We start from the raw sequence: 25027 nt of genomic DNA on the forward strand, positions 1-25027 counted from the left end.
AAACATAAAGAAGAATCACTGCAGCACTGAGCATAGTTTTGACATAAAAACAAAGATGCACAGATCTGAAAAGGTTTGGGCCTCAGAGGCTTTACTGGGATGCCATTTTGGGTGGAAGTTTTTAGAGAGTATTAGGAGTCTCTCTCCTAACCTACCAACTGTATTCCTTGGAAAATCTCTCACAGTCAAATGGACACTTCCAAACTAACCAGAAAATCTTCTGTGCGAAGGTCAAAGGTCAGCAAAGCCATCCTTGGTTTGTATGCAGAAATTTCTGGCTGGGGCTTATCTGTCTCATTTCCAGATATTGGCAAAGTCTACATCTTCAGTAGAGCTACTCCATGAAAAGAAATGGGCCTTTCCAGGGTGTGGATGGCATCCTAAAAAGGCTGTCTAAAATATGTAGAAGTGCCTTTTTCCCTCTACTTACTGTCGAGAAGCTCCAGACAACTACTGGTGAGCAAATCTTGTATTTGTAGCCTGGGAAAACCTTAAGCCTGAGGACACATACTTGATTAGATATGCCTGAAAAGGTAATATCTCCAGCTGGACATTTAGCCTGGTCTAAGGACCTAATACCAAGCCTAGATGGTAGGGAAACATGCAAAATGATCCTGGTAATGCAGCAAGAACAGTCAGAAATTTGTTGCAAGAGATCTCAGGAGGAAAGCTCAGGTTTTTTTCGGTGTCCCAGTGAGTCTCTGGCCAGCTCCCACAAGCTCTGATGCAGGTTTTGGGGATCAGAGGATTCTAAATAAAAGCCTTTTCTCAAACCAGGAATATTGCTACTGGCTACTCACTGCAAAGACAGTTTGATCACGAATGTTGCTTGTATTTTATGCAGCTCAACTAATAGGTGTAATTCAGACATAACTTCCTGAATTAATTCCAGCCTTAGTGTCACAGCTCCGACACTGCCAAAACCAATTACACTGGTACAACTGAGGACAGAGATAGATGCTTTTCCTGACTACCTAAATTTTTAAAGGACCAGCCCAAATGCTGGCTCCAGTCCAGGGGTAAGTCCACTTTACCTAGATGTAAAGGAGGAAAAAAAGTACTGGTACCAAATAAATAAAACACAACAGGGACAGAGAAGGATTGGACAGCTCTTTTTCATCCATTTTTTCATTGCCTGAGGCACATGTGCTGTGAACATTTGGAAGGAAGACTCCACCTTCACCTGCCTCTCACTGAATGTCAACTGAGTGTGGTCAAGATTACATCCCAGGCTTGAATCTCCTCCTGGGAGTTTCTTTTTGAAAAGCCTCACACACCAGGGCAGGCAATGGCAGCTATTGATCACCTGTAACAGGTTGTCTGTTCCTTTGAGGACCAAGAATGGCTGACAGCCCAGGAAATCCAGCCCTCACTCAGGGCTCTGCCAAAGCCAACAAATGAGGCAGGAGGTTTTCCATCAACACCTCAAGGGAGAGGAGAGGGGTTTTTCAGAAGCCAGCTCTTCCATAAGATCAGGATTTGGGTTGATTCATATTTCTGAATCAGCTGAATCTATCCTGCTGTACTTAATGCTTCAAGGTGAATTAAACACCAGTAGCAAATCTAGCAAAGACTAGAGGCCTTAAGGATGTATTATATGAGACAGGGAAAAAGACTCAGAAATTAAGAAGCACAGGGTCTTTTGAAATGAGATCATGTGTTTTTATACACAGGAAAGGTTTCACTTTGGTTTAGTGAAAGGGCTGCAGAATAAATTATTTTGAAAGTCAATCTGATCATGTTTGTGGGTGCTCACCCCATCACCTGATATGTTTTAATGTGTTACAGCTCCTGTAGACTCACGTGTGAGCCTCTCACACTGCTCCTAATCCCATACTGCATACATGCAGGTAATGGGAACACAAATATCTCTATACCCATAAACTGCAGAGAGGGCACATCCTCTATCTAGGTAATGCAGACTACCCATGCTCCTAAGCCATAGTCAGTCACCAAACTGAAAAATTGTCAAAGATTATGGTTAAATTACATTACAGAGCTATCTAAAAGCACCTGGAAATCTTCCTGATTATCCTGCAACAGTAGGAATATGTTTACATGGATCGATCTCAGCCAGAGCACTTATCAAAATCAATAAACTCCTATAGGTATGCTAGAAGTTTTCCCTTCCATGTCCCTGGATTGCCAGTGACTACAGACTTCCACTGCCTTAAAGGAAAAATGGCTCATTCCTAAGTCAGGAGATTTATGGTGGAGAAGAGAGAAAATTTGGTTATTCAATAGCCTAAAGGGACAATTCAGTAGTTCCTGAGAGTGAGCAAAGAATGAGACCTGGTAACTGATTTTAGTAACACTGGCACGAAGACCTGGTCATCAAAGTTTGAAGACAGATTTTATTTGGAGAGCTATTCACTCTACATGCACAGTGAAGATGCATGACATCATGTCAGAGAGGTGGATCAAGTAGACCAGAGGGAATGGAAAGAAAATTCAGTGAAAACATGGGATTTCCTCATCTCTCCAAACATCATAAATCATGTCTGAGCTGCTTAGTCACTCTGTGCTGATCTATCATAGTCCAGTAAAGCAAGCATTTAAATGCTAGGCTATCCTGAGGTCTTTGAGAAAGCAGGAAGCTTGAAAAGCTTCTTGCCTCCTATCTCTCTTCTGTCTCAGTTCTTAAAAAAAAAAAAAAAAATCTTCCAGAGACCAACTTCTTCCATTCAGACAGGTTAGGAACGGTTTGGGCAGATATCCTCTGCACCACAGGCAAGTGAAATCTGAGACCTGCTGCTAAAGCCAGAAGCCAAGGAGGACCTGGGTGTTGTCCAGTCCAAGGGCAAGAGCTGAGAGACAGAACGCTGAAACAGAAACTCAGAGCAGAGACACGGAATTTGCTGCTCAAGGTTTGTGAGATAAAACTTCCAGTCAATTTTCCAATGAAGTGATAAGGAGAGATGTCCCCACCCGAGCCTGCACACCGGTTTTACATCTCTTGATGCAAAAGGACAACTCTGTAAAACAAAAAACAACCATTCTTATATGACATCCATGGAGTACCTATGTAGAGATGACAGGGACAAATATACCATCAAGTCCATAGGCTTTCACCTTCCTCTCCCATGACCCCTTTGGGAAAGGTCTCCTAAATACAAATAAGGTTGGCAGGAGCAGATGGAAGCATAACTCTTTTTGGATGTCCAGGATTTTATAGAAAAGCCACCCTACGGAAATTAATAGGCAAGAATATCCCTTTTACGTCCATGCATCCAGGACACAGAATGAAAATCCTTATAGAAAGGTTATCAGTGGCTGACAAACTTAATCGAGTTTTCATAAAGGAAAACATCCTGCCTGCTATTAATGGAAAGACCCTGGGTGACTGTTCAGAAATCCATCATATGTTCAGTCCCTCCTCCCTCATTTTTGGCTTTCCCATGGGTCTTGTTCAATTCCTACTTGAGGATCCTCCTTTCTCTGGGCTCAGCATAATTTTATATTCCACTCCACTTCCTGTCTCATACTGATACTTTTTTAAAAAGTCTATTATGAAGCAGCTGCAATCAAGAATAACAGTTCAGGACCTGTGTCTATTCATTACTGTTTCCTCAGAGTCCCTAAATATAGTTTAAAATTTATCACAGAATCTATAAATCTGCTCCAGTGCGACGCTGCAGGAAGTAAATTCATCAGCCATCATTTCTGCATGTGTGGAGAAGAGGGTGACCTTCTGCAACTGACTTGAGGTTTTGCAAGGGAGGCAACTTCACCTCCTGCAGAGAGGGATCCTCTGCCCTCCCTTGCCATGGGTAGTCTTGGCATGTGAGGGAACAAATCACCAGTGTCAAAACCAAGTCGTCCTCATCACCCCTCTGCATTCACAGCAGTCCATACTGTGACTTCTTAATTTTTCACAATGGTTGCAGCTGAGAGAAGAAGCTCCTCTATGACTGGTGAATATGGGGGAAGAGTGTAATTAAAAGCAGAACTGGAGCTGAAGGATTGTATTCTGACCTGGAATAAAGAAATCCAGGTCTGCAGACAGCAGTGCTACCTGCAGCCCCGGGACCGCTCCGAGTTATGCACTGGTGATTTGTGATTGAGCAGGAAGAGTCAGCCACTCGAAAAGTGTAAGAAGGTTAATGTGATTCTAACACACAGGCACTGAAATAAATAGTTGCACTGTAATATTACAGTGCAATAATAACTGGGAATTAAAATGGTCATGGGCTAAGTCTAAATACACACGCACTAATTATCCACGTTAGCATGAACACCAGCATGTGAGGCTTGCAAGCAAACTTTCCCTGAGCATTTTAGTCACTTCTGTCTTCCCAGAGGACAGGTTTTCATTAATTATTCCAGTGCCTCTGCAGTCAACAGTAACCCAGAGTGGAAATGTAAAAGGACAGGTTAAATAACCAGGTGTTTTGTACCTTGAGAGAAAAAAACGAGTTGAGCTTCAGGTCAAAGCCTTAATTTAAACTTATAACAAGGGAAATATACTTCTACAATAGAGTGATCCAACATCCACCCAGGAGTCTGCATAGCCTCAGGGAATTGTGTGAAACAGGTATAAATTTGCTATACATTTGTGTTGTGCCTTGGTTTCTGTAGAGCTGTAGCTTAGATATGCACACAGGCACACACAGAACCAGCACAGACAGACAGGGGACACATGTTCTGAAGGATAAATACAGGCATGAGACTCTCTGGTTTTAGATATCACCGAGAGTTCTGCACCCACAGAGTTCAGATGTGAAATTGGGCATTTTAATGATGATCACACATTTAGTACCTGTTTCCATGTGACAAGACTGGGTTGAGTTTTCCAATGACATATAGAACCTCTATGAAAAAAACAGGACATATTTAAAGGTTTAGTTTAAAGGTTTTTTTTTCAATAAGAACTCCTTATGATTTGTTATCCTACACACCTTCTAAGCTTTACAAAAAAACCATTGTCCCTTCATCACTGAACCTGATTCTTCCCCAGATTAAAACTAGTCTTGAGTGAATCAAGAGTCTCGTGACAAAAAAAACCCTACATACTCCTGTATGACAACCTGTGCTCTATGATTCCATGTACATTAGAAATATAAGTGGTTCTGGAGGGGAAAGCAGCCTATGCCGAGGACAAAGAGCATATTTTGGGGGGTAATTCAGTGTAATTTTATTCTGGCCCTGAGGCCTGAGTTGCCATGAGTGTATTAGGTGGAGGTTCAAGGTAACCATGCTTCATGAGCCAAGGTGAAATCTCTCATCACCCCAAGGTGGAACTACCACCTTGGAGAAAATCACTTCAAAAGCACATTGCTAATCTGAACCTTAATGCAGGTCTAAATGCATCCTGAGTCAACCTGTGATTCAAAAGCACAGGATAAAAATTAAAAGTTTGCAGATTGTGCTAATTGCAACATTTCTATTTTCTTCAACCTCAAAGCACTGAGGCTGGTAATCTTAAAAACACTCCTTTGATGTCACAACACCTATGTGCACATGTGTACCACTATGGGAACAGTAGAGCTAAAACATTAACTGAGGTCCAGGAGCCCTAGAATATCCTGAGTGGGAGGGGACCCACAGGAAATATGGAGTCCAACTCCTGGCTGTGCACAGGACAGCCCCAGGAGTCACACCATGTGCCTTGAGAGCATTGTCCAAACACTCCTCGAGCTCTGTCAGGCTTGGTGCTGTGACCACTTCCCTAGGGAGCCCTTTCCAGTACCCAAACACACTCTGAATGAAGAATTATTTTCTAATATCCAACCTAAGCCTGCCCTGGCTCAGCTTCAGGCTATGCCCTCAGGTCGTGTCATTGGTCAGCAGAGAGGAGACATCAGCTCCTGCCACTGCACATCCCCTTTGGGGGAGGAACCTGTAGACTGCTATGAGGACTCTCCTCAGTCTCCTCTTCTGTAGGCTGGATAAATCCAGGTGATAAGGCTGAAAATAATACATAGGATGTCTTGATTCAAGTCTCATTGCTTTACTCATTAGGAATCTTCCCACTGATGTCAATGGAGTTTTGCTTGGAGTAAAATGTAGCTGCAACAGACACAGCAGCACAGCAAGTATTACTCACTCGAATTCCCAAAAGGAATTTTGCCTGCAAAAAGACCACAAGATTTGACCCCACTAATGACTTCCATGGTGTTTTCTGCACAATATAGATTACCAGAGTGGAGCCATGACTCAGAGGGTTTTCCTGCTCCAACCTGCCCATCATCAGCTCTTCCCAGCAATCTCAACAATGAAGAAAAGCAGGGTGGCTATTCACAAGGTGTTTGCCCAAGAACAACAGTTCTCAGCCTTTTCTGTAAACCAGATTTTACTCATTAAAGGGAAGAAAAGAAAGAATAAAAGCCCACCCAAGCAAATAAAACAAAGCAAATGTAAAGCATAAGCACAAACATACAAACAAAACCCTTCAAGGCATTAAAATTCTGGAATATTTGCTCAAAGAGAATAAAATCTTTAAAAAAATAAATTAATTGAGAAGTTGATAGAACAATAATGTTACTTTAGCATCTTATGTGGTAGCTGGGGGGATGTGATCATAGGGATTCTGTTCATCCTCCTCCTGACACTGAAATATAAGATAATTGATGTAAGAAGTCTCTAGACAAAATGTATATATTTCCTAGAGTATATGCAGACAGAGTGTCTCCATTTGTGTCCTTTACAGGATGCTCATTCTCTGGGCTGGCCCCAACCCTGCTTCATTTCACTCAATGCCCCTAAGACCTGTGAAACAACATTAGAAGGAAACTGCAAGAACATATTTCCATTTTTGAGGAAAAAAGAGTTAGAGAGAGAAACTCAGGAGCCAGTTCCATCTAAAGCAAATGGAAAAAAACCTACAATAATTGCTGACTGTAAAATTCTGCCATGCAAATCCTCTTCTAATTTTTGCCATTGCTGAGGTCCTGGAATCAATATTTTAGTCCACTGCAATCTGTTGATGAGCAAAAGGAGGGAAAGGTTGTAGCATTGCGAATTAAAAAATAATAATCTCTCAAGCTTAATATCAGCAAAGATGATTATTTCCTTTGATTTGTCAGGCTAATTGAAAATAGCTTTATAGTTCACAGATGATTAATTAGGAGCCAACAAGATCTCCATTTGCATCTCGGTAATTCTTCACTCTGTTTTATTTCGACATTTAGTCTTTATGCTTAAAATATTCATTGAGAAAGCAGAAAGGTGATTAACATAAGATTTTAAGTTTGTACCATTTGTTCTGACTTTTTTTTTTTTTTTGCACATTTTTGTCAACAGAAAAGAAAGGAAAGAATATACAACATTACAAAACGATTACTGCCCGTTCCGCTTCCATCTGCCAAATCCTCCTTTATGGTAGATATACTTTAACTAGGTTCATTTGGAAACAGGGGAGAAAGAGCCCAAATAAAGGTCAATCTTCTGCCCATCCTCCCCCATTCCCAAATCACCAACTATTTGATCTCTGTATAATCATCCTGAAAATTTTTAAGTAGTTTTTTTCTTACATGAAACACCCTCACTCATGTGAACCATCCTGCAGCAGCAGATTAGCCCATGCCACTGCTACCCCTCCCTCCAGAGATCACCCAAGAGAAAGTGGGTTCAAACAGCTATGTCAGATATGATGATATTTTTCCATCCACCTGGCACTGAAAGGCAGGAGTACATGTATTTCTGGGTGAAATATTTCACTCAGCATTAAAGACATAAAAATAATTTGCAGGTCACGTCTGTTGAGGTTTTTTTTACATTTGGGGGTTGTATTTTTGTTTGGGATTTTTCAAGCATTTTCTCACAGCCTCGGTAACCTCTGTCTTATCACACTGAGCTTAAATCTCCAGCAAATGGAGTGGTTTGATAAGAAGTTTAACCCTTCATTTGGAAGGTGAATTCCCAACCCTTACGATAGTATAAAAAAGCTGGATGAGTACACTCTGAAAACTAAAAGAAGGATTAAACTACCAGAAATGAAACAGTAAGAGCCAAGATCTGCTGTTATCAATAGTTAATTAATTAAAATTGCACTGCAGGATGGGACTGGCTAATGGCCTTTGAATTTTTGTGAATTTTCCTCTCTAACCAAATCCAAATTTTCATAACGGATTCTGCCCATTCCTCCAAGACCAGGGCTGATCAGGTCCATCCTGATTTCACATCAAGATCTCAACAGTTGCTTGTTTGATCTATCACAGAGTACCCAACAAGGCAGAGCAGAATGTGCTTTTCCAGCTCCTGTCCAAAACCTTCCCTTTTTTAAAAAGCAGCTGGGATCATAAGGACCTTGCTGTACCTTTGCACTTATCCCAGCCCTAAATTGTCCCCAACACCAGTTTGGTGATGGTTGCCTGAGACCCAAAGGGACCCATCCCACCTGGGAGCCCAAAACACGCAGGGGCAGCAGCTGGGCTGCTATTCAAGGGGCAGGGAGCACACACTGGACAGTGGGGTTACACTAACATGCAGTCCATTTATTTTTGAGGGTTTTTTTCCTTTGTTCTGTGATTTATCTTTTTTTTATCCAGCTACTGCAAACATTGCTTTGGCTGTCAGCATGAGCGCAGAGACACACATTCCCGTACCCATGGTAGCTATGTAATAAATACCATCCAAACAAATGCTAAGAAAAATTAATAAAGAAAGAAAAATATTCCTTTTCCCACCCCCAAGCACAAAACACTGTTAAGTCAACAGAATTTAATCTAGTTTATTCTCCAAAAAAAAAAAAGGAGGAAAAAATATGAAAACAAAACAAAAAAAAAAAGCAGGTCTTATCACTAGCAGTAAATAAATTTGTACAACCATTCAGTCTGTATAATAGGATGAAATAAATCTACATCTTTCTTATTTTGGTGCGTTGAATTATACATACAAACAACAATTACAGGAACTTGTTCACAATGCGTATAGACCTGGAGAATGGCTATCTGAAACCCCCTTGTTGGCAATGTCCGCATGTTAACACTGATTGCCTGACACCATTGGTACTTCCTATGTAAAAGGCCCGTGGCCCAAAATGAATGATCTCCCTACAGGTTTTATTTATTTAGTTATTTAGTTAGTTAGTTAATTAGTTAATGCATCATCAAAACCGTTCTAGCCAGCCCCCTCCCCCTCCCTGGAAAAGAGAAAAAGAAACCAAAACAAAAACCAACAAAAAAAACCCAAAAACAAAATAAAAATAAAATAAAAGGAGAAGACATGACTGGCAGTTGGTCCATTTGTTCGTAAGACCACGTTTCCTCTTGGTCTGCATTGTTTGTTTCTCTGGTTTTTAAATCGTCCTCCCATCTTCTTTTTTTTTTTTCTTTTCCTTTAAAAAAAATTCTCTCGGAGTCCTTCATGCCTTTTTCTTTACAGCTCCTCAGATGCAATAAAGTCTTCCTCAAATGTACATTATTTCTTACAATATAAGTTATATGCAATGTTCAGCGTTTTTTATTTTATTTTATTTTATTTTTTCACAGCACTAGAGATCCTGTCCAATAGGGAATGCAAGTTCTGAATGGCTTATTCACAAATGGTATCCAGATTCAGTGGGTAAGAATACATAGACGCCATAGTGAGTTCCTTTAAAAAGTGGCAAACATCACTTTTTTAAAACTTTTTTTTTACTTTTTTCTCTTTTTTTCTTTTTTTTTTCTTTTTTGTGCTTTTTGTAGTTTTTTTCTGCATTTTTAATTTTTTTTCTCTCTCTCTCTTACGCCTTCAAATAACTTTTTTTTTTTAATTTTTTTTAAATTCTTATTTTTTTTCCCCCTCCCATTTGATTCGGGACGTCAGACCCATAACCACACGCCTGCAAAAATGCAAGTAGTATATAAAGTAAATCTCATTTTGAGACCGTAAGCATTCAGCAGGGGAGTTCTCTTGCTAACCCATGGCAGTGACCATACTGGAAGGGTGGTGAGGTCCGAAGGAGAGGCTGGATGGAGGATGCATCGGTGTCGGTGTGGTCAGCATGTGGCTGGAGTGACTGAAAGGTGAAATGTGGCTGATGGAGGACATGTGTCTGGAGAGGGCGGCGGGGTTAAAGGAGCTGCTCTTGGGAAAGTCTTCAAGGTTGTCATGGACCTTTTTGCACTTTTTGGATTTGCTAGACATCTTTCGGTTTCTGGTCTGAATTCCTTCTTTCTTCATAGTCAGGGGTCTGTTAATCTAAACAAAAATCAATTATTTTTTTGTGCTTCCATCCCTTCTCCCCAAATCACCATGGGATCCATGTACCCCATGCCCCAGCCCTGCAGGACCAGCTGGTCACAGTCCCCTTCCTCCCCTGCACACATCATGTGCCATGGCTACCCAACCTCTCCATTTCCATCCCAAAATCCAGATCCCTCCAGGAAATCCCAAGCTTGGTTAAAATTTCTGAAGACAAGATGACAGAAAATTGCTGGCAGAGCCACACAGGAGCAAAGCATACCCAAATAATTCACAGCAGCTGAAAAATTTCAACTATCTGCACATTAGGTAATTGCACCGTGTTTAGGTATGAAACCAATCATTACCTCCTGGAAATATTCCCCACAGACACCATCTCACCCTGAGGCTTCCTGTCTGATCTAAAACCATTAGCAGCAAGAACTGCTGGGATCTCAGTGCTATGAGGGGTCTCAAGCTTTCACAGATCCATTAGGAAGCTGGGAAACTCTTCACAAAAGGGACAGGTATTTGCCTTATTTTTCTTCTTTCCAAAGATTTTGCTCTGATCATCCTTTCTGGTTTTCTTTAGCTAATCTGATTTTATTTCTAAAAGCTTCTAAGTTTTTTTAGGGAGGGCTGAAACAGGTATCTGTGCTGACCAGCAAAGCATTTTCTACATGCATACAAACGTAGCTGTGGAGAAAATAAACATTAAATTCTCCTCCTGAAATTATGCAGCAGAAATGATCATCCATGCATCTATCAGGGTTAGGAAATGGTAGCAAAAAATCTGTTTGACATCCTGTAAGAAACTCTTATAATTCTTGCTCTGGCTCCTCTGCAGGATTTCACTTATAGCAGGAGGCAGCAAATCACCCTGAGGCTGAATCATTTTTTGTAATAAATGTGAGCACCTGATGGTGCTGATGGACATTCTACAAAAAGGAGAAAAAATGGATCTACTGTCCACCAGGATCTACTGTGGATAATGAAAAGATGTCCCTGCAAGGGTCCTGAGCAACTCTTTGTCCATCAGACCTTAAATCAACACAAGGAACAGAGCACTCCCTTCTTCCAGATCACAGCAGTTTCACTTGTTGCTCCTCAGCCCCTTTTTGATCCCTTTTCAGAGCGTGGGAATCATTACTGGATTTCTCTCCCCAGAGAGGCCAGGATAAAACAGCTCCCTGTTACATGCAAAGATGGAATTATGGGGAGAGGAAGGACCAGGCTCATCTGTGGTTTAGGCATCCCAGAGTTTGTCATTCCAGCCTGAATTTGTGACCCCAGGCTCTTTTTAGCCGTGACAAGAGCCTTCACTTCACCTAAAAATGGGTGAATTAAAGACTGATTCCTCTGTGTCTGAATAAAGGGAGCTAGAGAGAGCAGCCCTGCTTGCCAACAGCTAAAGGTAGGAAGGAATCAGCCCAACAACAGCCCTGTGGCAGCAACAAGCAAAATTTAATATGTTGTGGGTTCCAAACAAAACATAACCAGCTTCCCTGGCTTTCTGTCACACACAAGGACAGCCCTTTGCTCCAGATAAATGACTATGACTGGGATTGGGAAGCTTTGCCTGGGCGGTTTCAAGTTTTTAACAGGGATGTGTTGTCCAGGTTCAAAGCCAGGAAGAAGTCCCAAGGGAGCCCCACCAGGCAGCAACACTAGAGGAGGCCAGGAAGTGTCAATCCCTGATGAATCCAGCTCAGATTTGGGGAGGCACACACAGCCCCAGCCCCACCAGCTTCAAATCTATATCATGACACAAAGGTTCAGGGGCAGGCAGAACCAATTTCCAGTTGAAGCAGCAAAGTTTCAAGCTTGGCAGCTGGTTGTGGCAAAGTGACATAAGCCTAGTGGTGGGACTGAGGCTGTGCTGGGTCTTGGAACAAGCCCTTGCTTGGTGGCATGTGAACACTTCCCCAGAGCAATATTCTCTTCTGCTTCACTCTAAGAACAGGATAGCCCAGGCTATGATTTGATGTGAAACTCGAGGATGGGAACACTAGCTCTGTGTCAGGATGGTGACAAAGCCATGGCCAGCCCCACAGCTGGGGTCAGAGCTGCCATCCAAGCTGTGGGCTGGCCACATCATCCCAGTGTGAATGGTCTCACACTCTTGGGTAACTAACCCAAGAGCGAAAGAGATGAGGACTCAGATAAATGTCAGGAATCAGCACAGTCAAAGCAGAAAGCTGAAAATTTTTTCCAGTGACTTCAAAGAACAGTCACAGCAGGGTTAAAGTGGTCCCCAAAACATCAAAGCCAAGGACCCATCTCTGTTTCTGGGGTAGAGAAATGAAAGACCCGGAGGGAAGACCTTCTCCGTGAAAATTAATTCTGATAAAAATGACAAACACATGCTAAATTAAAATTAAACCAGCCCAACGCATGTACATGAAATTCATTAATTTCAGATGGAGCCAATTAATTATGGGCAGGAATTATGCTCTTTGTTTTATCATATGCAAAATACTGACTGCTCTGCTCTTGGGACACATAGGCCTGCTTTAGGGTATTGTGAAAGGGGTCTTTTCTGATTAATTTTACCAAAAATAATGGCAAATCCCTCACTTCTATGGGCCCAGGTCAGCCTGCTGTGTACCTCCAGCAAGGTACACTCCCACCCATCCCTGAAGTGTGCAAAGGCTCATCCCACTTCTAAGAACTAAAATAACAAGGATGAGAACCTCATATTCAACAGATCAAATCCAGGGGATAGTCTTAACCATTATAGGTCTGATCTTGCTCTGACTGAAGACAATGGGATTTTGCCATTGACCTCAATAAGGTCCTGTCACTGAAGTGGATTTATCCTTCAGACATAGTCATTATAATGTTGGGTTAATCTTCCAGGCTGGCTGTATCTTAGAAAGCACTCTGGGATGCCATGGGATGAAAGGCACCGTATCAATGTGAAATATTAGTCATTGTTAATACTGGTGTTAATGGAGACGGCTCTTGTTGAAGTCAGTGGGAGGAATGCCAACAGCTTCACTAAATGCACCCCAAGACTATTATGATTATTGCTTATATCCTACTGACAAATGGGTTTGCTTAAGCTGTGGGAATCAACAGTAAAACAAACTGATATAGCTCCATGAAAAAATTAACACCATGGAAAAAAATTAGCCTTTTCACTGGAATCGTTCTCGGTGTGGACATAAAATCAGGGTAAGTTTCAACATCAGATCAATCCATTAAAATATCCAAATGACGTTAAGGTCCCAGAAAATTTCATTAAACCCAAAGAAAAGAAAAAATGGGGAGGGGGGTTGGATAAAACAGCAGACAGGAATTTGTTACAGCCTAGCCTGAAACAGGGTTAAGTCAACTTCCAAGCATCCAAAGACCTTCCACTGGCACTGGGACAACATCTATGCTGACAGCTGCTTGTGCAGGACGTGCTACAATCAGCCTCTCTATTTCTGACCCCTCCCCTGCTGGAAATCAGGAGATAATATACACACAGGGAGCAGGACCACACTTCTTGCCACAGTCATAACTAAATACTTTAGTAAATACTTTAGTAAATACTGAATACTTTAGTAAATACTTTAAGAAAATTAAAAAACAAAAAAGGATCTACCCACTCATATCTGGATTTTAGTATCTTTGCCTGGTTATTTTGCTGCACACAGGAGCTCAGTCCTCTGGGGGTTTCATTTAAGCAGGATCCACTAATGGCGTTGCTCATAAGGCAAGATACTACTTGACTTTGGAAAGTAGCTGTGCTGAGCTTTTAAGCAGCTGTTGGTGTTTTTAATGAATATGAAAATGGTTCCAATGTGCTCAAGGCCTGCCCCATGTCACAAATTTCACAGCTGGATCGGCATTTCCCTAAACAGTGGATCTAGAGGTCAATTCAGGCCAACTAGGTTTGCAGTGTTAGTGCAAAAAAGAAAAGGATGTTCTCTTGCAGGCACGTTTCTGGAGAACCTCAGCACTCAGACACCATTCTAAACACCTCAGGAGGAGATTTCTCCAGTCAGATGACTACAATGGAAGTGGAGACATCACAGCTCATCATCCTGCCATCTTTTGCAGTTATGGGGAGAAACTACACTCTCTTCAAGGGTAGAAGCCATCCCATTGAAACACAGGCATCCACCATCACCAACTGAGAAGAGCCTGTTTTTTACAAAGGGCTTTGATGGCTACAGGGGGAGCAGCTCCTTAGAGGGGTCCCAAACTACACAATTTAAGTCCTACCACCAGTGGTTACAAGGCCAAAATGGAAACAGCACAAGCATAGATTCCCCCCTCAGTGAAGCTGGCTGGCCTTGCTCCCTTCTTGCCAAGGAAATAGCAAAGAGAATATTTTCTTGTGATATTCTGAGAGTTTTCACTCAGGGCCCAACCCGTTTGTTTGCAGTGATCACACTGAGAGTTTGATGCCAAGCTTTAGTTGCTACATGAGACTCCAAGCGTGCTGAGACACCTGCCCACTAAAGGGTAAACACGTTTTCCTTTTTTCCAAGAGAGATGCCTCCCATGAAACAGGTGAAAAATTAGCCTGGATGTTTGTTGGGGTTTTTTTTCTACTTAATCCAAACTTGTTTACTCATCCTAAGAAACCAAACAGTTTGAAATAACAAATGGAAGGGACTGAGATACCACAAGGGTTGGATGCCCCATGAAACCTGATATGTCTTTGATGTGTTTGCATGGGTGCACATAAGGGCAAAACACAGCCCCAGATTTCCAAACCAAACACAAAGCAATCAACTACTAGTGGGAAAAAAAATATATCAAAGCAGAGAAATTGCAAGTCTTTTCCTTCTTTTGACATAATAATTATTCTAATGCCACATGTGGAATGAGAGGAGCAGGAGCAGCCTTAAGTCTCCTTTATTAGCAGTATTATTCAGTGGAAGACTTTTCAGGTCCCTTTAGCTCTTTCCCTGGGGCACATATCCCCGGTTCTTGCAAGCTGGCTTTGCATGGAGATATTAGATTAAATCTGCCAGCCATTTCATTTCATTTCTCCTTCCCTTCCATGACAGATGCTCTAAAATTCACATCACAGGTTGAGCAGACTCTGCAACCCACTAACTAAATCAAGTCCTTTTTTGGTCTGGGACTCGTTTGCATCAACCAGCACAAACACAGAGCCTAAATAAATCATCTTTGGGGACAGGACAAAGGCAGCCACAAACCCAAGAATGATCTAAATAGAGTCTGGCACATATTTCTTTTTTTCCAGAGTTTGTATTTGCTGGAGGAACCAGGCTACACATAGGAGGGGTATCAGCTTGCAGGACAGTGTGTTGTCTTTTCCAACTCTCTGAGCCCAATCAGCAGCAGATAATGTCTCTCTGTGTTGACCCACCCCTCCTTTCTTGGCTCAGGCATGGAAAGCTCTGACATTACCCATGGACAACCATGTTTTATATCTCCCCAAATTGGACAGGCTACATTTGAAAGGCTGACGACTCATCGCTCCAAACCCCAAAGTCCCCAAAGGGATAACAGAGGTCTCGGCACCACCCAAGACTGGAAATCCTCAAGTTAAGGAAGAGTTTGGATCATTGAACACCGAAGCTGAGGCCCCATTATTGAGTATTACAGTCACACTTACATTGTGCAGCTTGTAGTAGAGCCCACAGGCATTACAGACGGGATCGCCGTTGGCATTTCTCCTCCACAGGGTGGTAGTGGTGGTCTGACAGTTTGCACAGGACGTGCCCGCCCTCCTGGCTGCAGACTGCGGGAAGGAGGGAAAGAGAAGAAGAAGGGAAAAACACCCAGGTTAAAAAAAAAAAAAAAAAAAAATGCAATCAGCAAAATTTCTGAGAAAGAAAACATCAACCCTGCAAGACTGACGCGCATCAGCAGAGGCCTCCAGAAACTGACTTGTGAGAACAAATAATAATTGTGAAAAAAAATCCCCAAGGTACTTTAATCCCAAATTATATGTGAACTGAATCAGGTGCCAAAGGGCATCCTAAAAGTGAGTGCTAAACCTCTGATAGAACTCATCAAAATTAGCAGCGCTGGCACAACCCATTCCAGAGGGGAAAATGTTATTTAAATGCCAACATGTCTTTCCATCTTAATTCTCCCAGACCCCCCAGGGGTCTAATTCTGCAGTCAGGGCCTGAACTGGCAGTTGCTGGAGTCAAGGGCGTGAGTCACTCGGGCTCGGGTGAGAGCTGGGTGGGCAGCGCTCGCCGGGCCCGACCGCAAGCGCAGCCCGGTCCCGTAAACTCAGCTCAGCTTCAAAGGAGACAGGCTCCAGATCGGAAATAACACTGTGGCAAAGAGCTAGAATCCCAACTTTTTAATTACACCCTTTTCTCAGCCCAAACCTTCATGTTTATTTAAGGATTGGTAACAAGCCTGAAAGAAGAATTTACCATTTCATAAAGGGGTAGGAACAAGGAAAAAAATCTACGTGGCAAAGTGTATACAGAAGCTTTTTTTGTTAGCTGTGATAATGACTTAGCAAAGTCAAATTTAGTAAAGTTGCTCCTCTTTCACATGCATAAATTCGTACTTATCATTTAAAAACTGTAACTTTAGCAAACAAATTGTCCTTCTGCCACTGAAGGAAGAACAGGAGTTTTCAGACTGCCGTGTGAGCGCGTATGCGTGTTTGCAAATGCCTACAGCTAGTAAAAAAAAAAAAAAAAAAGAAAAGACCTTTAGATCCCCATCCTATCTCTTCTTCATCAATATGACACGGTCCCAGAGCTCTGATTTCATCCCGATGCATTGCTTTCAATGGGACTGCTCATGTGCTTAAAGTTAAAACATGTGCTTAAGCGATTTGCCAGATCATAGAAATGCTTGGCACCTTGCAGAACTGAGCTTTTAATGCTCTCTTTTGTGCTCTTACTGTTTCAAATTTACCCCTCACCCCACACAGTCGCACACTGTAGCACATCCAACATTTAAAAAAAAAAAAAAGAAAGAAAATACCGCATCTTTGGATACCGTACAACAAACCCAAAATGCAAACATGGACACTGGCACAGTCTTAGCGTTAATACCAACTCTTGTTAGGTCATGTTGCAATTTTAATCATAATTGAATGTGGCGTAGGTGGAGAGAGGACGAGTTGGTTTTGCTTTAGATAGAGGATTTTTTTCCTTTTAATTAGACAAAAACGGCTGTCTAAAAAATAAATAAGACAATGCCCATGAGCACTAGGAAGCATCACAGAGTGGCTGATCTGACAGCAAGTGGCTCTCTCAGGCTGCCTGTAGGGACAGTTCCATTTTGCCTGACCACAAACCACTCCAAACCAAGCCAGTCCCAAGGAGGCCTTTAGCTGACTTCTGTGTGCTGATGACAAGCAGGAGCTAGGGACAGCACACGGGACTTGAAAAAATCCCAGGGCCAGCAGAAAAGATGAAGCATCCCACCATGAAGAGCAGAGCCCCGAACAGATGCACGCACATCTCCTGACCACGCTGTGGACCCAAACTAGGTTCCCTTCAAAGCCACCAGGATAATGAAATAACAAATTTGTTCCAAATATAGCATGGAGACCACAGCTTGCAAAGCCAGGTTCTCACTAAAGAGCTGGAGAAGAGTCTGAAGCTCTCTGTCCCCCAATTCCTGACACTCGGCACGCATGGCTCGGAGGGGCACAAGGCTGGATTGAGTCTCTTGGTGGCAGCTTTCCCCTTATCAGACCCAAAAATCAAGCCTAAGGAAATTTCTAAAAACCAGTGATATTTGACTCAGCCCACACAGGGGAAACATTCCCTTTGAAGATATTTGGGGTTTCTACACAGCGCTCACCGTAATTTCTCTTGCAGCAAGCGCGTTCAAAAGACACGCCTGGTCACCACCTCGCTGCCTTCAAACAAACTCTGACATTAAATAAGCAAATAAATCATAACATCTACTGTCTTCTCTAAAACCATTTCCAACTACTGTGTTTCACTTGCAAAAAATTCAGCATCATTAGCTGAGTATTTTAATCTCTTTTGGTCCCAGGCTGCACCTTTTATGCTGTACCAACTTCTACCGGAGACACGGCAGTGGGCAGGAAACAATGAATAATAACGCTATTGTAAAGCTCCCAGCAATGGCATCCACTGACGCTAATCACCGACTCTGGGCCTGGCCATGTCAGTAATGGGATGACTAATTAGCTGCCCCATATCATCTATAGGACCAAAGCCCATGGCACAGCTGCCAGTGAGCAAAGGAACAACTGCAGAAGTGCTAGCAGTGATGAGAAGGTGAAATTGAGGAGGTTGGAGGAACCAAGTACTAATAAAGATGCTTAATTAAGAGGCATTTTCAGTGTCTGCATTTACCCACAAAGCTCCAAGCATCATTTTCCTAAAATAAGATTGCATGTGCGTTGGCCTGCTGAGAAATTGGCTATAATCCTTCCAAAACCAGCTTGGCTTCACATGGAAACGGAGAACTCTTTATCTGCATGGGCAGGGAATGGGAGAAAAACTAAAGGAAGGTTTTATCTCAACAGTGATGGGGCTGCCACTGCCTGTGACAGAGATAGGAATGGCCTCCAGGAGGGCTGACTTTTTAGGCAGTGATAGTATGGTACCACCTGCCTGTTCTGGATCCCCCAGGTCTTCCGCCTTCCCCCTCGAGATGAAGCAGAGCTGTCTGAGCTCCTGAGGCCGGCAGGATTTCGCCCCTGTCACCTAAAGGACACCCTCAAAAAGACGCCCATTGAATTTAACAAGGCTTGGGCTGGGTTCTCAGCATCCAAGAATTTTTTTGCCTCCTCTCTCCCACCCATCAAATCCTATCATTAGTTTCAGTGCAGCTGTGATCAGAGCCTACGAAACCAGCCCAAGGTTATGCAGGAAACTTGTGGCAGAGGGAAGGAGCTGGATCCCCACCCTGAGCCTCCATCCGCAGCCTTGCCCAGCCTGCCTGCCTTCACAGCAGGAGAGATCCAGTCAAGCCACAGCCACACACACACGTCCACATCCAGGCACAGAAAATGAAAATGCAGGCCCAGCTCTGGTGCCTTCTGACAATTTTTTTCTTTTCCAGAGGTTAGCAAGGGAAATACATAGAGGTGCAAACAGCATTAAGGATGTTTCTCTTTCTTTTTGTTTTTCCCAGGCAGTGCTGGGGGGAGGGGGTGGCAGCGGGGGAAGTAGAAAAATCAAATTTCACATTTAGCAAAGGCCGCTTTTAAAGAAGGGGAACTTTTTGTGACTTTAACTAAAATGCCCAAAGATTGAAGCGATAATGCAAGACAGGGTCTCTCTTTACTTCTTTTTTTCTTCCTCTTTTCTTTTTTTTTTTTTTTTCCCAAGAACGACCTTTTACTATGTATTTATTTATATAGTTCATTTTACATGTGCCGGGCTCAGGGTGACTCGGGACATTCTTTCGTGGTTCCATCAGACACTTTTTGAAAGCTCTCCCCCTCTTTCCAGCTTTCCTATTCTGCCTCCCCCTCTGCTTGTTTGGATATGCTCAAGCTCCTGTGTGTTTGGACTGGGGAAACGGAGCTGTTGTTTAGGAGTTATCTCCAGGGCTCAGATATCCGGCAGCTTTTTCCTAGGAAGTTAACTTTACACATAAAGAGAGAACGAGGAAAAAAAAATAAAGAAAACGAGGGCTGTGTGTTTAAGACAGAAGGGACGGGGGGAGGAGGAGAAGAGAACAAGAGAGCTGCCCAAAAAAAATCAAAATTCCAGCCTGTACTTCCCTCCCTAGAAAGCTTTTCCTTTTTTCTAACAAGGCTATGAAAGATGAGAGAGACAAATATTTTCCTATATGGGAAAAGCCCGTATAGGAGGGCACGGAGAGGTTTCACACGCAGGAAGTTTGGCGGGGTAGAGGAGCAAACCCACATCTTCCCCAAAATTCTCATGGCCAGACAAAGTTATTGCTGATGCCCCTCACAGCGTAGCCCTTCTTGGGAATGTACCCTGCAAATGCTTCCCAGAGCCAGAGGGAATAAAGCTGGTACAATTTTTGGGTGTTTCACAGGTGAAGAAGCTGATCCCGAGCTAAGAGCTGTGAGCACCTTCAAGGGGAACACGAATGAACCAGCCCTGTCCTGCCTGCGGGGTCTGGCCATGCTGGGCACAAGCCTCACCACACTGGCCAGATCCATCCATCAGCTCAGAAATCCCACAGAGAGACGAGAGTCACTTTTCCTCCACATTTTGAGCACCCCCAGGAGCTCTTCCACGTCTTTAATCCTGACAAAACTAAATGTGCCTCGATTCGAAACATTCAATAACTTCCCAAGCAGGGACTATAATTTTTTTTCCCCCACTTGATATATTTTTATCCCTTGTGGTCTGTCTGATTATTTGCCAAATACACTTTAACACATTTATTAGCCATGCCCACAGCTTCCAGACCTTTTTGTGGCTTCGAGGGAAATGCATGAACAGATCGCTGGGGATGCTGTAATGTATTGCCTGTGCTTAGAACAGTCACCAGTCTTGTAACTATTATTTCAAACATTTACCCACGCATTTCATCTTCCTCTTGTAGCCTGGGCACAGGCTTGGCTTTGCACACGCACCATCCTCTGCCTTGTGTCCCTGTGACACGATTTGAGACCCAGATGGACACACCAGGTACCAGTGGCACCAGGACCTGATGGTTCCAGCTCTTTGCAGGACCGAGGTCTGTCTGACACCTCAGTGACACCCAGCATCCAGTTTGGGTCCCTTCTCCATGACACCACCAGCCAAGGGGGATAGAGACACATTAAGAAGGGGAGGGCAGAAGTCTGGATAGCCCAGGAGAAATCCTGAATTCCTGATAATCTCTTTGGTCACTAGGAAATTATTATCCTGCCTTTAAGCCCTGGAAAGCGTCACTGTCCTCGGGTCACCATCCAGAAGCACCGTGTGGAGTTGAAAGCTCAGTTCTGGTTTGAAAGAAGCCCCGGATCTTGATTTTTAAACCTGTTTTGCAGTTTTCAAGTGGACCAGACAACTGAGGCCCACAGCAGCTGGGACCATTCCTCCAAGCATCCCTCCCTCCCAGCCCGCTGATGCAGTGGGACCAGCAGGAGCTGGCTGAGGTTCCCTGTCCATCCTGAGCTGCAGATAGGAAGCCAAAGTTGCAGAAGAAGGAGAAGAAAGAATAAAATAGAAGGAGACTCACCAGTCTTCTCTTGGGTTTGATCAGGGGCCGGTTCTGCCCGTTCATTTTGTGGTAGAGTCCACAGGCGTTACACAAATAGTGCCCAGTGCCGTCTCTTCTCCACAGAGGGGTTGAGGTAGCCCCACAATTTACACACTCCCTGCCTTCTGGAAACAAGAGAGCACATGGTTCACTTAGGGAAAGCAGAGATAAAAGAGGTTGGGGAAAGCCCCCCCCTCCCCAAAAAAAACCCACAATCTCCGCAGAGACCCAGCCATGCCAGACCCTGCCAGTGCCCCCCAAGCTCAGGATCTCCAAGCAAGGGTCCAAAGCCATGACTGAACGATGTCCCTGGTGGGGTCTGATCCTGTTCCCCTCCCCAGCACCGCTCCACAGGCAGCAGCAGGCCTGTGTCCCAGCAGCAGGGGAGAAGGATGGTGACAATGACAACCCGAATGCCATCGTGGTTCAAGGGGCTCCCCGGAGAAGCTCTCACTCCTCCTACAGGTCCCTCCTTTGGAGGAGTGGGGAGAGCTGACAATTTCCCCTCACCTTTGGATTAAGGGCTTCTACAACTCTGGAGACCTCGTGTTTCCACAGGCACCAGAAAAACCTTGGCAGGCTTTGCAAGAAGCCTCCAGCCCTCTACACCCAAAATAATGGATACAGAGTTTAACTCCATGAACGCCTTTCTGATGTGTATGAGGACCCCAGTATCACTCCTTGAGCACTCTTCCAGCTCCCAGGGGCGTTCATCTGCCTGGAGGTCTGTTCCTCTGGCCTCAGGTCAAACAACATCAAGGACCCCCAAAATAATCACAGATAACCCCCAAAACATCTCCCCAGCTCCAGCCAATACATAATAACTCCAACAATATCTGCAATTGACTAATTTGAAATTAAGCATCCACACCCAAAACTTTCAGAAACCCCTGTGGTTTCACCACCACATCTGCAGCCTTATGGTCCATCCTGGCTATCAGGGATAGCAAACAGCCCAAGCCTGCCTCATAAGTTCTTTCCCTCATTCTTCTTCTTTTTGGGCACCTCTTTATCCCCTCCCTGGCTATTGCAGGGGGAGATCTCCTCCAGCTCACCAGTTCCCATCTCGGAGGAGGGAACTGGAGGGTGAAGCCCCTGCTTCTCAGCTACTTTCAGAGGGTTGAGGGATTTTACGTTGCATCTTTGGTTTACTGGGGGAAGTTTTTTTGTACCTAACGTCAGTCGTGGCCCACCTGAGAGCAGCGGCAGACCTCAGCCGGGCAGAGCAGAGCAGAGCCAGCTCAGCACAGAGACGGCTCCCCGCTGCCCCAGCCTGTGCTGCCTTCGAGCAAGAGGCATCCGTGCCCTAACCACAAACAGCAACCGTTTTTCCAGAGCCTTTGCACTGAACCCCTCTCCTCTCACACCCCCCCAACAACTACAACAACAACAAAAAATATATTTGCAGCCCTTTCTCCCTCTTTTATCCTGCAAAATCACCCCCTTCCTCCTTTTTCTCCAGCTCTAACTCTCTCTGTCTGAGAGCTCCTAGCTTGCTAAAAAACCAACTTTTAAAGGGGAAAAAAAAGAGAGAAAGAAAAAAAAAATAGGTGTTACTGCTGGGGTTGGTTTATCACGAACCGCAGATGTCTTTCTCGAAGGTAAAGTAACAGCAAGTGGCAAAAGGAAAACAAGAGGGGAGGGTGGAGGGGGGGGGGCCGAGACGGTTTGAAAATACCGCGCAGCCCCGGTGGGTGCCCCGGCGGGAGCTGCGGCTCGGCGGGCGCCGGGGCGGCCGGGGGATGCTCAGCACAGCCCGGGGCGACAATAAACCGGTCCCTACCCCGGACTTAGCACCCGGTCCGTACTGGGGCCAGGCGGGGAGCCGGTCCCGTTAATACCAGGTCGTTTTGTTCCACTCCGGTTAAACGGGGCAGCCGCTCCCGGGCTGGTTGAGTCTCTGTCCCTCTCTTTTGTTTCACCCCATCTCTCTCTCTCTCCTGCTTTCATGTACAAAACATACAGGTCTGGGTTTTTTTGTCACTCTAACCGCATCCGGACTCTATTAAAGTTCCTGGCGCTGGATAAACAATGCAACTGTCGCGTGCAGCAGTCTGAAAATAATTGGATTAGCTCAAACATATCAGCTAAATAGAGACAGTCCCTGCTCAGACAGACAGAGTAAATGTCACCCTGGAAAAACCCTGAAAACTGATCTCATTCATGCCAGGCAACCCCGCAGCAGCCTCCTCGGAAAAACAAAATAGAGAGAGAGAAAAAAAAAAATAAAAGGGGGAAAAAGAGTTTTGACTAATCGCCCTTTCCTCTGCACACAAACACACTCCCCTCGGCTCGCTCCCACCCCTCCGTGCACACAAACGTCCAAGCCCGGTGTGTTCAGCCGGGAGCCGGAGCCGCGCAGCCCTCGCACCCCATCCCGCGGGGTGCGCACAGAGCCGGAACAGAGCTCCAGGTCCTCCCGGGACAGGCGGCCAGGGGACACTTTTGGGGACTTTCATTGTGGGTGATCCAAAGCCCCTGGCACGGAGCTAGCTAGGGCTGGGGGCTGCGTGGGCGAACTCTCCTCACTGCCCCGGGGAAAACCCTCCCCGCATCTCCGGGCGCCGCATGGGAAGAGGCCCTGGGAAGAGCGAGGCGGAGGGCGGGCGGGGGAAGTTGGCCGGGATTTAGCACCATTATTAAAATACAGGGAGATCACTAATGCTGCGGTTCCCTCGGTTTCGCTTCCTCCCCGGGCGCCGCAGCTGAGCGCACCGTGGGCGCTGGAGGGGCCGGGTCGCCCCCGGGACTGGAGCCCCGCGGCACCGGGTGGGTGGTTTGGGTTCCTGGGCCTGGTTCTATCCCCAGCCAGGGTTGGACAAGGGGGAATTTGGTTGTAAACCTAACAGAGCATCCTGTGGGGAAGGTGAAGTGTCGTGTGTCAGCCCACGAGGGCTCTTCAGCCCCTGCTGCTCATCACACGGATGCTTGAGCACATGTCTGTGCGTGCAGCGGGGAGCCAGGGGTCAGCCCCATCCCTTTGCCCCCCACTTTTCCCCCCCCACAGCTTCCTCTCCCGAGCAACGGGGATGAAGAAGCCAAAAGCCCTACCTGTGCTTGACCGTGCTTTTGGTCGCGATTTACACCCAAACCCGGTTGGCGATCCTCCTAAGAGGCTACTGGGGGGAAAAAGTCCAGAGCCATATTCTGGGACATACGGTGGGTAGGTAGTGATGGGGTGATGAGCGGAGGAGGTGGCTCCTCCTAAAGAGGCCATGCTGCTCCGAGAGTGAGAGGACTCCAGCTTCATGGTATCGGCCAGGGACACCTGGTATTTGATGCATTCCTTCTCGTCCTGCCTGGTGGAGCCGGTGGAGCCGGGGGTGGAGATGGACGGATCCGGGGACACATCTTTAGGAGGGGTCGGCGGGAAGGTGAAAAGGTGCGGGCTGGAGTGGCCGGCGGATAAAGTGGAAGAGGAGGCGGGTGGGTAGACGGAAAGGGGTCCCGGTGAGCTGTGGTGGATGGATGTCTTGGAGAAGGGGCTGAGGTTCCAGGGGGAAGCGCTGTGATGGCTGCTCAGCGCCTTGCTCCCGTCCAGCCAGGGCAGCGAGCCGTGCAGCAGCGGAGGGCGGCACACCTGGCTCCCTGCTCGGAGAAAACACGGAGACACGTCGGTCACATCCCTCTGCCACCCTGCAAAGCCCCCGTGGGGGTCCCGGGACGTGCTTCCCCCACCACCACCCCTTGTCCTTCCCAAAGAGCTTAGCATGCGGTGGAAGCAAGGAAAATTACATATGATGAGAAACTCCGTTCCTTTTTTAAAATTAAATTTTAAAAGCTATAAGATCACGGGTGGCAGGTTCGGTCCTGTTGAGGAACG

At 45.1% G+C, this 25027-nt stretch overlaps 1 protein-coding gene across 2 annotated transcripts in view; it reads right to left on the reverse strand.

The window, feature by feature from the left end:
* Positions 1–8342: 8342 nt before the first annotated feature.
* GATA3 (GATA binding protein 3) overlaps positions 8343–25027 on the reverse strand; it is a 20615-nt gene continuing 3930 nt past the window's right edge. Inside the window, exons 3-6 of one of the 2 annotated variants that reach the window (XM_088165955.1) lie at positions 24256–24792; positions 21184–21326; positions 15689–15814; positions 8343–10122 (exon numbers count right to left, since the gene is read on the reverse strand). In XM_088165955.1, the coding sequence (XP_088022081.1) occupies positions 9838–10122; positions 15689–15814; positions 21184–21326; positions 24256–24792 (1091 nt within the window). In that variant the 3' untranslated portion in view covers positions 8343–9837. Of the gene's footprint in view, positions 10123–15688; positions 15815–21183; positions 21330–24255; positions 24793–25027 lie in introns of both variants that reach the window. The other variant, XM_088165954.1, reaches the window with a different exon arrangement.

The sequence above is a fragment of the Sturnus vulgaris genome, chromosome 5, assembly GCF_052056855.1.
Source record: "Sturnus vulgaris isolate bStuVul1 chromosome 5, bStuVul1.hap1, whole genome shotgun sequence".
NCBI lineage: Eukaryota > Metazoa > Chordata > Aves > Passeriformes > Sturnidae > Sturnus > Sturnus vulgaris.